General features: G+C 37.0%; 1 protein-coding gene and 2 long non-coding RNA genes across 5 annotated transcripts; all 3 read left to right on the plus strand.

Moving 5' to 3' along the window:
- The first annotated feature begins 1,019 nt into the window (after nt 1-1,019).
- LOC311277887 lies at nt 1,020-3,095 on the plus strand. Its single transcript, XR_014625345.1, has 3 exons — nt 1,020-1,127; nt 1,744-1,881; nt 2,051-3,095. It is a non-coding gene; the product is annotated as an uncharacterized lncRNA (long non-coding RNA).
- Nucleotides 3,096-4,285: 1,190 nt separating this feature from the next.
- Nucleotides 4,286-5,516, plus strand: LOC311276609. Of its 2 annotated transcripts, XR_014625097.1 has the most exons (5): nt 4,286-4,511; nt 4,887-4,940; nt 5,132-5,196; nt 5,297-5,356; nt 5,440-5,516. It is a non-coding gene; the product is annotated as an uncharacterized lncRNA (long non-coding RNA). The 2 variants fall into 2 exon arrangements; XR_014625098.1 differs by lacking the exon at nt 4,286-4,511 and having other exon boundaries at nt 4,834-4,940.
- A 3,974-nt stretch (nt 5,517-9,490) lies between these two features.
- LOC311277541 (uncharacterized protein) lies at nt 9,491-13,777 on the plus strand. 2 transcript variants are annotated; one of them, XM_084387860.1, is made up of 12 exons: nt 9,491-10,067; nt 10,604-10,769; nt 10,934-11,147; nt 11,325-11,451; nt 11,600-11,898; nt 11,977-12,067; nt 12,148-12,264; nt 12,438-12,513; nt 12,600-12,857; nt 13,060-13,231; nt 13,326-13,474; nt 13,577-13,777. In XM_084387860.1, the coding sequence occupies exons 1-12, from the start codon at nt 9,693-9,695 to the stop codon at nt 13,765-13,767; spliced, it is 2,235 nt and encodes a 744-aa protein (XP_084243986.1). In that variant the 5' UTR covers nt 9,491-9,692; the 3' UTR covers nt 13,768-13,777. The 2 variants fall into 2 exon arrangements, with proteins under 2 accessions (XP_084243986.1, XP_084243987.1); XM_084387861.1 differs by having other exon boundaries at nt 9,946-10,067; nt 10,572-10,769.
- Nucleotides 13,778-15,556: the final 1,779 nt, after the last annotated feature.

Here is a 15,556-nt window from a genome sequence, read left to right on the forward strand (position 1 = left end):
CTTACAGTTGACTTACCAAATCACTTCCATTTGTTTTATTAATAAAATTAATATAGGAAGTATTGGAAGTAAGTTCGTTATGGGTCATCATAAATACTTTGCTTTAAAAGTACCAAGTAGTAAAAAAAAAAAAAAAAAAAAAAAAAACCTCTGAATCGTAATCGAATCGAATCGTCAGGTGCCTAGAGATTCCCACCCATCAATCGTCGACGAGAAGAGCAACCGGAGAATTCTTCACAACGATCACAGATGCAATTCCACCCCCAAACAATTAACAATAATTTACTGTTTATAAGCGACGACATGATTATGAAACTTAAAAGGTGGAATTCAGAAAGAAGTGCATTGTGTCCTTTATGCACAGTATAAATAAATGAAAAAAATCATTAAGAAATGTACTGGCTCATCACTTTTTATTAGAGCGTTTGAAAAAGTAATGACTGCCGAAATGTATTTGCACCGTACTGAATAAATTATTTTGTGTGCTTGAATGTACCCTGTATTTGGCCCCTGAATGTAACATATGGCCCCTGTTACAGAAAAATCCTAGAACTGCCACTGCCTGTCAAGTTTGAAATCCATTGGACTAATGGTTCGAGTGATATGCGAATAACAGACACACACACACACACACAGTCACACACACACACACACACACACACACACACACACACACACACACACACACAGACAGATGTTTCTGTAATTTATAGATAGATGATTATTGACTTACTGCCATCTAATCCATCACTTTCGAACACACAACAACATCCGAAAGTTATTTAAATGAACTTGTACATGCTCAATTAACGGCAGTCAGTACGGCGCACGTGCGTATTATACACAGACGAAACGTCATACTTTGCGCATGCGTGATAACGCATACGTGAAGCAAATACGTGACGTCACCGCGCTACAGTCTGCAGCAAGGGGTATCTCCAAGCATTGAATTGTTTTGAAATAATTAGTTTGTCCACAAGGTGGAAACACTGGCCCATGACACGAGGACAAAAACAACAATAAAAAAACTACCTAACACGACAAATAAATAAATCGCCCACGTTCACGATCTGTGAGGGGATTAAAAGCTGTTCATGCTGCAGTAAATTTGGTGTGTTTTTCGAACTGTAAGTATTTTCATTGTATTATTTATCAGGTAAAATATAAACCCAAATGTTTTCCGAATTAATTTGATTCAGAGTTTGAATCCGAAATTATTACTTTTAAATTACTTTGTCCGATTTAAAATGAACCGTTGGTTCGTTGGTTTCTTAAGCTCATTCTGACTAACGATCGTATTGTTCACATGACAATTTGTGAAGGTTTTATTATGTTGAGAGATGTTTTATGTAATGTTTGAATGAATCCTGGTAACGTTACAAGGTGTAACACAATATGAGCAACCGAAGAATACATTATTTCAGACATACCATCAAAAAGACATTTTGAGTTCAAGAGTGTTAGTTTGTTCTAATACTCCCGAATTATTTAACTGAATCAGTCTATGATAAATAGCCTATAATGTAAAAGCGACACAAAAAGCAGCTAGATGAGTTGGAAACTGAAATAATTGAATTGTTTCTAAAGAATTATTTGAGCCAAACACTTACACCTGTATAATTGAGAGTGATTAGTGTGATGAGCAAATGAGCAACAGCGACCACAATTCACACCTTAAGTCAGTGAAGCCGCTCCTACAGCTGTTCATGAGAGTTTAAATGGAGTTTATTCTTCTTCCCACAGGAGAAGCAGCAAGCAGGAGGAATTACTTCAGGAGAAACTACTGGCGTACTATTGTAAAGATGGAGTTTACTATTATAAAGATGGAGTTTAAAGAAGAACCCTGCAGAATAAAATATGAAGATACAGAGGAACAAATAGGTTGGTGATTTCCTTCATTCTCTTTTAATGACTGATGAGAAACAATAAGATAAAAACTGACATATAACAATACAAAGCTAAATTGACAATGTATTTTTTTTTTATATATATATGTTTCTCGTTTCTCCTCCTTTATTTAAACTATGGAAATTTAATATGTTGATTTTAGACCCAATGGAAGTGAATGAAGACAAACAGCAGCATTTCGCAAATGAAGATGAAAACATCATTTCACAGACTGAGAAAAAATGTACACCCAAAAGTGCTCGAAAAACTGGTGAAAAAGATTATTTCACCTGCTCTGAGTGTGGAAAGAGTTTAAATGATAAATCAAACCTAAAGAGACACATGAGATTTCACACTGGAGAAAGACCTTATACATGCACTGAGTGTGGAAAGAGTTTCGTTCTGAAAGGACACTTGAAGAGGCACCTACTAGTTCACACTGGAGAAAAACCGTTCACATGCACTCAGTGTGGAAAGAGTTTTGCATCCAAAAGCTCTCTCACCACTCATCTGCACTCTCACACTGGAGTGAGATCATTCAGCTGTGATCAGTGTGATAAAACATTTGTTTTTGACCAAAACTTAAGAGAACACCTTAAAGTTCATGCTGGTGTGAAGGCTCATGTTTGCTCTTTTTGTGGAAAGAGTTTTTCACTACTGAAAAATTTACAAGTTCACCAGAGTATTCATTCTGGTGTGAGACCGTATATGTGCTTTGACTGTGGGAAGAGCTTTAATACATTAAGCAACTTAAAAAGACACCGGAGAATTCACACTGGAGAGAAACCGTACAAGTGCTCACACTGTGGAAAGAGTTTCTCTCATTCATCATCCTTGAAAGCTCACGAGAGTGTTCATACTGGAGAGAAGCCGCACCAGTGCTCTTCATGTGGGAAGGGTTTCACCTGTTCCTCTAATCTACTGACTCATAAGAAGAAGCGTTGTTGTCTAAGTGAGCAAAAGCACTTGTGAAATAATGGTGGCGTCAGTCCATTAAAACTCTGTGAATGTTAATTAGTTGTTCAACAGTGTTAGAAACTCACTCTTGAAGTGTAGATGTAAATAAATTTAAATCCGTCAAGTTTGGTCATAGGGTAGTTTATGGTTGAATGGGTTTTTATTAATATACTGTATATGGCCAATAATGTTGTATGTAATGTACTGATTTCTACGAGAAATAAAAAGGAACAAACATCTTTAAAATCTTTAAATCTGTTGTTTTATAACATTTATTTTAGGAAATTTAAGGAGGCTCAATTTAAGATGATAAAATCTGTTTAATTTCCTTATATTAAATGATGCATTGATCTTTTACAGTTATCTTGTTAGATCCAGTAGCGGAATGTTCTAGATTAGAATCAGTTACACATTCACTTAAATGTGGGAATTTAGTGAAAGTTTGTTTCTATATATGCTGTTTCATCTGACAAGCTTCAAATTATTTATTTGTCTTGATCCACTGGCTTGTGACCCTCTTTTTCTGTTCTCATTTTAAGCATTGAAAGTAAACGTAAATTTAAATTTTTTGTTATGGATGTTGAATTAAAATAAACAATTCAGTGAAGTTGAACTGAATAATAATGAATCGCTAATAAAATCAGACAGTGATGAATGTGTGAAATTAATAAAATAAAACAAGGCATTTATATAGCGCTTTACTATTGTACACCCAAAGCGTTTTACAATCATGTCAGGGTTCTTTCCTCAACCACCACAAGTTTAATGCTTTTTTAAATTTTTTTATTTTTATTTTATTTATCTTTTCTTTTAAAATCTAACACTGCCAACAGCAATACATTATTTTTTCCTTCCAAGTATTGTATCATCAAAAGTAAACTGCTGGCACACGGATGACATCGGAAACTAAAGTCTAATTCGCTGCTGGTTCCTTCAAGGTTTTCCTATGGGGTTTTTCAATTTATGAATAAAATAAAGCATATGGTTAACATAACTTATTATAAACGGCACACACTCACACCAAAAACTGACTTATCTAGGCTATTTATTAAAAATGTATGTTAAAAAAAATATATATATACACTGTTAGACTTTTCTGTAATTTCTACAGTTATTTACTTTAAATCCCCCAGTATTATACTGCTATTTCTCTTTACAGTAAATAACTGTGATTCCCATTGCATCATGGGAATTTTCTGTGACGTCTAACACCACATACAGAGACTTACTGTATTTTTTAAATTTGCTGTATACTACTGTATTTGACGTAACTGCCTCTCTGGCTGGCACCATTCCATCGTGCTTTTTATTTCCTAATTTTTGCCTTACACCGCGTGTCTACAACGCTATAATAGCCAGAGGCTGTCTATATTGGACACTTGAAGCGACCGGACCTTTAAATGCAAACATGTTTATCCCTTGTCAGAAATAGCGCGAGCGCTTGGACTCGTATCGGACTACGTCAGAAATATAACTGCCGCGGCGCATCACTACACCTATTTTTTACAGTCTATCTATGCACTACACTGACTGTCTGGGATTTGTCGTGTCGCGTCAGAGCATCCAGTGTAGGTAATGGGGTCTGTCTTTTGTTGGATCGCGACGTTCGTGTCTGGCCCGAGGAAGAGACGGAATTCACTTCACCGAGAGAGACATCAGCATGCAAGGTAAAAAAAATAAAATAAACTTCTGCGTGTGTTGACAGTATTGTGCCCAGTTTAACCTATGTTTTAACGTTACCTGTTACTCGTCGTCAACATGGCGGTAACGAACTTTACCATGGTAAACTGAGCTAACGTTTCATTTTACACACTTTGTTAGATTATTGAATTGTCGAGTTAAAATATGACAACGAGCAACGCGTTTACATTAACAATAAATGTGAATAAACCATAGGAATAAACTAATGTGAAATTCTGTTTAGCCTAATGTTGGCCTACTAATGAGAACCTTTATAGTTTTAGCATTAGGTTGCAAACTATACCATATTATATATATTTTTTAATGGAATTTAATATTTACTTCCATTTTTGTGTTTAAAGGCAACTGCAACAAAGCGCCAATTCGCGCCAGTGACTTCTAGCAAGATTCCAGAGGTAGGCCAGCCCATTTGTGATATATTTTGAGATAAGTTTGCTGAAATGATTAGCAATACGCTATGTGAGAATAGCTTTTGAGCCACTGGTGCAGACTAGGTAGCTTACAATATCTTATAAAATCTCTATAAAATTGTCTAACTTTATATCAAATAAGTGACCTTTGCCTTATGTCTAACTTTATTACACAGCAAATGAACCAATCAGAAGATGGACCATTGTCTTTGTTCAGTCTCACCAGATTAAATGTATCCAGGTAAGCACTGCAGTAAAACTCTCACTAATTCATTCATACCAAATCTAGCATTCTAAACAACTTAAGTTTATGTTTTTGCATTATTTTGATATTTTATTAGCCAGAAGACTCTACCATTGCAGTTCCACCTGACTAGGAAGGTCCTAATATCAGCACACAGGTGGGTTAACTACTGTAGGAAGGAGAACGATCATCACACAGTGATTTCTTGCATGTATCTTACTGTGTATTTGTCTCAAACAGGTACTCCTTCACTGCAGACAAGCTGAAATGGGCTAAAATCATCGATTTCAGTCGTTCTTTCTATGGATCTCAGCATTTTTGGGATCATTGAGGATTTGTAAGTATTAAAATTTAATCTGGCATAATTTTATTTAGTTCTTTTGTATGCTATTTATTGACAAAAGCTGTTTACAAATATATATTCTTAAGTTTTTGTGAAAATTATAATAAAAATTAACAAAAAAGGAGGTTAAAAATAATGTGACACTAATATTTTCTCTCTCTCACTCTCTCACTCTCATAGTGTTGGAACTGGGATCTCCTCTGAAGGACTGAGTACATTTGTGTTTGTGGGCACGCATGCAGACCAGGGAACACTCTGATGTTGTCAATCAAGTTCTGAACAGGAACCAATCTTTGGAGAAGTTCATTTATTCACAAAGGTGGACAAAAACATTCTGTTGGCTTTTTAAAGATTATTTTGATGATGACTTTTACTCCTATGCTGTAGAAAAGATGGAGTAGACAGTCAGACATTGATAATAATAAGAAATGTTTCTTGAGCATCAAAGAAACTTCTTTCAAAAACATTACGACACTTAAATACTTCTTTTGGCCACCAGTGTACATGAATCCAACTAATTTTTGGAAATAAGTGAAATTATTTTTAAGGTGGGGTTATGTGTCTTGTATTGTGAAAAGAACTGTGTTTTGTCCTGTGTTGGACATTTCCTTTTTGAATGCTTAAAAATGTATTTATATTCTGCAGTTTTATGAATGTAATGGTTGATATTTCATTATAATACTTGTATAAGCTAAACAACCAATGACTCTACATTCATTTAGTCAAATGCTAATGTTTTGTTTATGGTTTTATGTATGTTTTCAAAAATGTTTGCAGTGAAGGCCAGCACAAAATGTGTTAATTTAACACGTTTACACATCTTTGTGTTAACCTCTCTGACATATTTACTTTGTTAAAATCATTAACACAATGAATGAGTTAAAATTAACACAAAAAATGTTGTCTCTAAACTCACCCATTAATGTGTAAATTTCACACATCATTTCCAGCATTGGCATGTTTATTTTGTGATGTATATGAAATGTTTTAAATAAAAAAAAAATTATTTTGTAATAATTTTGTCTAATTGGTTTGTATGAAAGTAGTACTTATGTAGGATAAAAATAAAATTAATCATATATCAAAATTATCAAATCTAATTTATATTTAGTACAAATAAAAATAATTACAGTAGTGTACTGATTAGCTTCGTTTTTACAGTAATGCACTGTACTGATTAGCTTCGTTTTTACAGTAATGCACTGTATTACACAAAACTGAAATATGGTTTGGTACTGTAACTCTTAATTACAGTAACTTACTGGCAACAGTGTTGCCAGTAAATTACTGTAAAAAACCCTTGAAAAGTCTAACAGTGTATATATATAACTGCTTTAAAACATTTAATGTGAATATGTTTGTGTGTAATTTACGTTGTAGAACAAAACATCAAACTATCGTCAAGTTATGTTTACCATAGTTTTTATTTTACTCATAAATTTAAAATCTCAAGAGAGCCAGGGGGCAGGGTTTTATCTGCGTCTTATCTCCACCACTCTATACTTTAATTTCAGACATAACGACAAAGAAATTATGTAGATTCCGTTTTGTTCTAATATTCTGTCTACCTGTAAAATATTATGTAACAATCTGATACACAGAACTGGATTTTTTAAGTTAAATGCCTGTTTCTCTGAATTGCAAACTATTCCTTTGTCTTCACTTTGCACACATTCAATTGTTTAATCAATGTCTGATTACAGCAATCAACCCTCATCAATATTTTTTCAGCTTCTCTCTGAACTGCTGTAGGAATTGAATAACTGATAGTTTAACAGTGCTAGAAATATAGAACTCATTTCTGATAACACCACTTTTCAGAAGATAAATGTATTATTTGTTTGTCATTATTTAGAGTCTGTTGCAAGAAAGTGTTTGAACATAAATCTCTGTCTCTCAGGTATAACATTCTGGGAACAATTAACCTAACATTGTATCACAATTACATCCAATTTGTTACAAATGTAGTCAATATTGTTATATTAAACTTTGCATTAAACTAAACTATATGTTATGTTATAAACTAGTTTTGATTAAATGTCAAGGTTTTGATATTGAAATACAATATAGTCACAATCTACTCTATTTTCTGTTCCAACTGAGCTTATTTCTGTCATTGGCATGTATGTTTGTGGATTTAAATATGTGTACATTTATGTTATTATTAGTTATTTAATTGTTTTTTATTTTATTTATGTATCTATTTTTTCATTTAAACTTAAAATATGTTGTTTCATATATTGTCCTGCTTTCTCAAAAAATTAAAAAAAAAAAATTTGTAGAATTGTTTATAAACGACTATACGAGCAACCAAAGAATACCTTATTTCAGACATATCATATAACAAAGACATTTTGAGTTCAAGAATATTTGTTCTAGCATAAAATTATTTAGAATTCCCAAATATCCCGAATTATTTAACTGAATCAGTCTATAATACAAATAATGTAAAAGCGACACAAAAAGCAGCTGGATGAGTTTGGAACTGAAATAACTGAATTGTTTTTAAACAATTATTTGAGACAAACACTAACACCTTGATTATTGAGAGTGATTGTAAATGTGATGAGCATTTGCTAAATGAGCAACAGCGACCACAATTCACACCTTCAGTCAGTGAAGCCGATCCTACAGCTGTTCATGAGAGTTTAAATGCTGGGGGAATATTCCCATCTTCCCACAGGAGAAGAAGAAGCAAGATGGAGGAATTATTCCAGGAGAAATTACTGACATACTATTGTAAAGATGGAGTTTGAGGAAGAATCCTGCAGAATGAGAGATGAAGATACAGAGGAACATATAGGTTGGTGTTTCCCTTCATTCTCTTTAATGACTAATGAGAAACATTAAGATGAAAACTGACAAACTGAAAGAGTCTCGTTCTGAAAGGACACTTTAAAGGGGTCATGACATGAGAAACCAAATTTGCCTTGATCTTTTGGTATATAAGAGGTCTTTGTACCATTAAAACTTCCTGCAAGTTTCATAGCTTAAAGGTATAGCGGAGGATTTTCCAGAATTTTAGAAAAGAACCGCCCTCTCCACTTTTTGAAAAAATGCACATGCGCAACACTCTACCTGCTCCCGAGAGGGAACGCCTATTAAACGTGTGCACGAGAGAGCATGCACGAGCTAATCATAGCTTACATTAACTTTTACTAGCAGTGATTTTAAATGGATTTCTCCAAATAGCATGCCAAACTTTACCTGTCAAGTAGAAACTTCGCGACTGAGGCATCAGTGGGAAGCCCAACCTGTTTTGAGCGCAAGCCATCGTGTGAATCGTGTGCACGAGCACGTACGACGGCCTTACATAAACATATCACCAGAATGATTGACACTTAGGAGGACCAATTGTCTTGATGATCCACCCGGAAAAAAATCCTCCGCTATACCTTTAAGACGTCCTCCCCATTATAAACGAAGCATTTATTTAATCAAGCTCTAATTACAGCCCGTTGGGGATCCATGGTATGAAGTGACGTACCAGTCGTTTGCATATGACCGCCTCCAGCGCAAGACAACTACGCCTCATTTCGCATCGTTGTCACGCCCACAGATGTTCAGTCGACGTGCAGCGAGTGGGTCTGTTTACAAGAAGATTGCGATGCCACGCAGATGTGCTGTTCATGGCTGTGGACAAACAAAATGTTTGAATACGCTGCCGAAAGATCCAGACGTCAGGGAAAAATGGATGCAGTTAATTTTTTGCGGACATCCCAGTCACGGCAGTGTTAATTTAAAGTGTGTATGTCAGGTTAATTTTTTTTTTTAGATAAACACAAAATAGTTAGGGGAAATACACGTTTGACAAGTTGATGTATTTTTTTTAATGGTTTTCGATACCTAAAGGCAGAATATAAGATGAAAAAGTTCGTTATTTTCAGTACTCGCTTAAAACTGCTCCTCCCCTCAAACGAATCGCTTCACGTCATAAGAGGGAGACGCCTCCCCAGTTCAGAGTTGAGGAGAAGTTTGTGAGTTGTGTTGATAATTGTACGAGTGATAGAGCGAGAGAATTAGTGATTAGGACATTTATTTATTTAGTTAGTTATTTAAGTTAGTTAGTTATTTAAGTTAGTTAGTTATTTATTTAAGTTAGTTAGTTATTTAAGTTAGTTAGTTAGGTATACGCAGGCGTATTTTCACGATGGTGAATTACTGCGTTTGTGCTGGGTGCAAAAACACCGTTAAAACCGGTCACAGAGTCCACTTTTTCCCAAAAAGCAGGTCTGTGTTCCGTGCCTGGGTCAAGTTTGTTCGGACCAAACGCGCTGATTTCAGTGCTGCTTCCGTATCCAAGTCTTCGGTCATTTGTAGCGCCCATTTCACTGAGAAGGACTACGCTGTTGGAGATCTCATGGGTTATAAAATGGGATTTAAAACCCGAATGAGACTGGTAGCTGACGCGGTGCCTACGGTGTATGCTACTGTAACGTTAGTAGAAGAGGTCGACGAGGGACAGCGAGCTGGTCAACAACGAGCCGGACGGTCGAATGCCCTGATGAAGCGGAAAGTGCTCACTGTAAGTCTAGTAATAAGATAATTGCGTGGTTTATGTGAAAACACGATTTGATGTCAAAAATACGTATGGCCTTACTCTTATAAATACTCATTTGATTGTAGCAATTGCCTAGCTAACGTTAGCGTTGTGATCATAGTCAGCAACCTTATAACCCACTAAATGTCATTTTAAGACTATCATTGTTATCATAGAAATGTTTTTATAGAGTGATAAAAGTCAAAATGGTCAATAAATTAGAAGTTAAGGTACTTTGCCTTTGTATGAGCCATTACTGTTTTGCAGATAATGCAAAGGCAGAATGCAGTAACTTCCGAATAAAGGTCAAAGGTCAAGTTTGAGCTCAATTTTTTTTATGTAGATAAATATATTCATTATGACAACTACTTGGCAAATTTTCAGTGTCCTACCTATCATACAATTGGCTGGACAACAAGAAAACTTTAAAGTCATTTTTCTCAGTTTCACACTCTGGTGAGTTAACCCTAAGGTCTTTTGCCTTTGTAGGGCAGTATTGTTGACTGCTTTATTTCCTTCAGCTTTTGGAAGATGCAGCGGGACCGTCACGGATGGATGCACCCACAGTCAGCCATACAGTGGATGTTGACCCAGAACCAGAGGTAGACCCAGATGCCTATTACCCACCAGCATCTGTCCATCACAGTGGCTCACAGTGCAACATTAGACCTTTGCGACGTTCAGCAGGTAGGATATAATTGGTCTTATATCTGAGGTTGACTTGTCACTGTGGCGCTATTTAACGCAGAGTTAGTTTCTAGTTGGCGAACCCACTCTAGAGTGTGTAACCCAGGCTGTCATATTGGTTTGGTTGTGTCTTTTTATAATGCAAGGCCTTCATTTAATCACAGCTGTTCAGGTAAGGCCGAAGATGGTCAGTGTGGGGACACAGACAGTAACATCAAAAGTCAAGACCACTTCAACCCCTCTGCCCAGTCCTGTTCAAAGTGACGATGAGACCAGCTCTCTCATAGACAGCGACCATGATATGTCATGGATGCCAGAGGAGGAGGAGGAGATGATGAGTGACTCATCACTGCCACAGGAGTCTAACCCAGAACTCAAGTAAGGCAATTAGACTACTTTGGTTTTAGATTTTGACTGTCAAGAAATTCTGTTGTGGTTCGAAGGTTCTGTGAATGTGTGCTTTAAGTATAGTTGTTTAGTATTTAGTAGTATAGTATTTTTGCCTTTATTGTGATAGGACAGTTAGAGAATAACAGGAATGAGTTTGTTTTTCAGCATGGCTGATAAGTTTATTGTCTGTGAAAGCCAGTTGATGTCCCTATTCACAATTTGCCCTGCATGTTGTGGGGAAAGCAAGGGTAGCATGAACCAGAAGGAGGGAACTTTTATCAAAGTAAAACAAGTAAGATGATGTTTGTAAATTCCACTGTTTATATAATTTAAATAAACCGTATAGGTTTTAGTGAAATTGAGTTATATATTTCAAGGTGTAATTGTGACTCCTAACATAGTTGTATTTTTTTTTTTTTTTTTTCATTCTATACATCTAGGTCTGTGCAACATGTGGCTATGAGCGTTATTGGCAGAATCAGCCCATGTTGCATAGAAATATGCCTGTTTGCAACCTTCTTCTCAGTGGGGCCATACATTTTTCGGGTTGTATGGCCACACAAACGCTGAGGATGCTGGCACTGTTTGGTCTTCAGTGCATCAGTGCGAGGACTTTCTTCCGCCACCAGCACCTCTACACAATCCCAGTCGTTATGCAGGCCTGGCAGAATGAACAGACAGGGGTCATTAGGGAACTAAAGGAGATGGGCGGCGGACTGGCAATCTCTGGTGACTGCAGGTAAATGCACTGTTGGCATCATCTAAGATGGAAAATGTTTACATTGCAACTCATTAATTCAATTTTTAACATTCTTAGGTCAGATTCCCCTGGGCATTGTGCAAAGTATGGCACTTACTCCTTGATAGAGGAGAGAACAAACAAGATCATAGATCTTCAGCTTGTCCAGGTGAGTATTATGCTATCTAAAAAAAATTTTCAGTTCCACTACCAGATTTCAAGTGTTACACTGTCTGTGACATGTTACAGAGCTCTGAGGTCCCAAACAGCACCTGGTGTGAGCTTGAGGGTCTGAAGCGCAGCATGGTTTTTTTAAAGAACCAGAACCTACATGTGTCGACCCTCACCACAGACAGACATCGGCAGGTAAAGTTGTATATTTATAGTAATACAATGTCTGTAGTATTTTCACATTTAGACAGACTCCTGACAGACTGACACAACCACAAATAGTTATTCGAGCCTTGGTAGAGGTGCACTTTTTGAGTGAGTCATTAGTTTTTATTTCTTTATTTGAGGGGTTGTGTCTTTCTACACAGATTGCCAAGTGGGTGCGAGAGGAGCTGTGTTCTGAAGGAACAAAACATTTCTTTGATGTCTGGCATGTTGGAAAAAGTATGTATCCTGTTGTTGGTAGCCTTTTATAAAGTTAAGTCTTGTAAATACATTTCCATCAATACTTTGTTTTGGTTCTGAAACAGGTCTAGGGAAGGCTTTGGATGCTGCCGCTAAAGAAAGGCACTGTGAGGACCTGAAGCTGTGGAAGCCAGCCATTGTCAACCACCTGTACTGGACTGCTGCTTCAACTCCTGATGGAGATCCAGATGTGATGCAGGCCAAATGGCAAAGCCTGGTGAACCATGTTCAGGACATTCATGAACATGACACCCCTGCATTTCCCTGCTGTTCACACCCACCTCTGGAGGGGGAACAGCGAAACAAGCAGTGGCTAGAACCAGGTACACCATCAGAATGTTAAAGAATGCAATAATGCTCTGATATTCAAGGTCGTGGTTTATGCTTGGTATATTTTGCTACAGGTGTACTCCAGCTATAACATATTTGTATGGTTTTGGTAAATGTGAAGAAATTATACTGATATTCCTCATCTGTGTACAGTCAAAGAACATGTAGTAATATCAGTAAAACATGTCCATGCAGGCTCAACAGTAGCAACGAAATTGGAGAGTGTGACTACTAGGGCAGCACTACTGAAGGATATACGGCAGCTATCCCCACAGTACCAGACATACTCGTTGGAGGCATTTCACTCCCTCATCCTCCACTTTGCACCCAAACACACTGGGTTTTCATATCTTGGAATGTACAGTAGGTCAGTGCTATGCAATGGAATAACCTGTGTCGTTATTTCATCATTCTAGACATGTCAGTCTCATACTCTGTTTTTTTTTTTTGCTTTTCTTCAGGCTTTTTTTGGCAGCTCTACATTACAACTACAATAGTAGTCGAGAGGTTGCGCGGACGGCTGACGGTGAGGAGTGCTATGCTGTGAGCTACCCAAGGTTCCGTAAAGGTGGCTGGGTTGTGCGCCCCATCAAGCAGCAGCCTTCATATGGTTAGCAGTTTCAATCAGTTCTGTCATATTGTGAGATGTACTTGTTTTAGTGCATGAGTCATTGGTAATGTTACTGAATATACATGTTTTTCTATAACCCAGGTTATGCATCAGCACTCATGGAATCTCTCCAAGACAGGTACTCTAGATCACCAAAGGCTCTACAAGAGTGCAGTGCTGCCTTGGGTTCTGATGCACCTGCTCCCCTCTCCAGATCTGGCCACATAATTTCAAAGGAGGAGGCAGTTAGTCTTCACCTAGCTCAACAATCACGCTTTAGCAAAAGCCATTAGATTTTATAATTAATTTACTAATTATTATCTTGATTGTATAAATGTTTGTTTTTATTGTTACACAATCTTGCTTACTGCATTCTTCTGGGTAATCTCCCTATTTCCACCATCTCTAATATAGTACTGTTATTTTGCAAAGTTGACCAATTTTAAAAATCTTGCTGTTTGAATAACATGTGTTTATAGTTATGATCCATGACAGCGTCAAGAGTGGGTATGTATTGTGGATTCTTTTTTATACTTTCTAACTTGTTTTGGTGTGCTGTTCTTAACCCTTGTTTCTGTGTAACTCAACTGAGTTTGTCTGTGTGTGCACTAATCCTGTCTGCATGCTGCATGTTTTGGTTTTGTCTACTTTTGTTTGCACGTAATTGTTGGTGCCTAATTGTGGGTAACTGTGGGTAGTGCCTTATTACCTTTCTGTGTTTCACATATTATTTTATCTGATTTCTGTTTATGCACTGTGGTGTGTCTGTGGTGCACTGTGGTGTGTGTAAAGTTTGTCTCTGGGTACTAATCCTGTTTGCATGCTGCATGTTTTGGTTTTGTCTACTTTTGTTTATTTCATAACCTTCTGTCAATAAACACATTTTCTGTAAATAGAATTGTCTTCTGTGTAGTGTGTTTTTTTTTTTTTTTTTAATCCTGACTGCCAGTACGGTTTATTTTATGCTTGTCAAAGGTAGGACGAGTAGTAGGCTAAGTAAGCCTTGCTATACAGTACGAGTCATACTATATGACAGCTTGTGATAAGAATTATTTTTTATTAATATTCACCCAAAGGAGGCCAATCAAAACCTTTGTATGTTCCACCTTCTTGAAACTGTCTTCTGATGTCTGAAACAACACAAGAAGGCAAGGGCCTCCGGATGTGCCTCCCCAGAATGCCATAGGCCCAACGTACCACCTGTCTATATGCTGTGTAGCGGTATTGCCTAAGGATAGGGGGATGTAACAGTTTAACTGGATATGGATAACTGAATTGTTTTATTATAATGCAGTTGCAGAACCACTTATTATTGTGGTTCACTAGACAAATTTTCTGATGAAAATGAAACTGTTCATAAAACAATGTAAATGTGTAAACGTACTCATGACTGCTAGCCTCTAGAGGACCATGTTCCTGCCTGAAGTTCAAGTAGGCAATCTTGAGAACAAAGGGGTTCAGACAGCATGCCTCAAAACTAGGGTGTTGTGTGAGGCATGTTATATGATCTGGCAGAGGGGTAAGCTGTTCAACCAGGGCCCAGAATGCACCCACCTCTCTGCAGCACATGCTCTCTACAGCTGAGGCCATGGGCTGGCATTGCCCACATAGACACCTATGAATCAAAACGATAAATATTTTTTTGCTCAATTTTTTATTGATATTTAATAATAATGAGATTAAGTAATTGTGTAAGCAGAATGTTTTGTTTTATTGAGAGTGTACACAAATATAAGTAAACACTTTGCAGTTTGAATGATGTCCTGAACAAAATGACGGAGAATGTTTTTATGTTTCCACTGTTCGATCGCGTCCGCGCCTATCTCTTTCTCTCTCACACACTCACACTCGCGCACACACACACACACACACACACACACCAACCAACCAACCAACCAACCAACATATTCCAGCATTGCAATCTTGACATCGCAGCCTGTTCATTATAGCCACAGAGCTTCAGAGCTGAGGCGGAGCTACAGATTTGGTGTCCCTAAATAACCCGCGTGACTAACAGTAGTTCCGCATTAATTCATTTGCACGCGAGTTTTATTTATTTTTATGCCGTGTATTCTCAGTGTA

This window comes from Rutilus rutilus (genome assembly GCF_951802725.1).
Source record: "Rutilus rutilus genome assembly, chromosome: 18".
In the NCBI taxonomy this organism is placed as follows: domain Eukaryota; kingdom Metazoa; phylum Chordata; class Actinopteri; order Cypriniformes; family Leuciscidae; genus Rutilus; species Rutilus rutilus.

What these genes read in the sequence shown, in the direction of transcription:
- LOC311277541 (XM_084387860.1), top strand. Translation starts at nt 9,693, where the DNA reads ATGGTGAATTACTGCGTTTGTGCTGGGTGCAAAAACACCGTTAAAACC. An exon ending in TGTCTGGCATGTTGGAAAAA is followed by an intron (nt 12,514 to 12,599) that starts GTATGTATCCTG and finishes GTTCTGAAACAG; the next exon opens with GTCTAGGGAAGGCTTTGGAT. An exon ending in TATCTTGGAATGTACAGTAG is followed by an intron (nt 13,232 to 13,325) that starts GTCAGTGCTATG and finishes GCTTTTCTTCAG; the next exon opens with GCTTTTTTTGGCAGCTCTAC.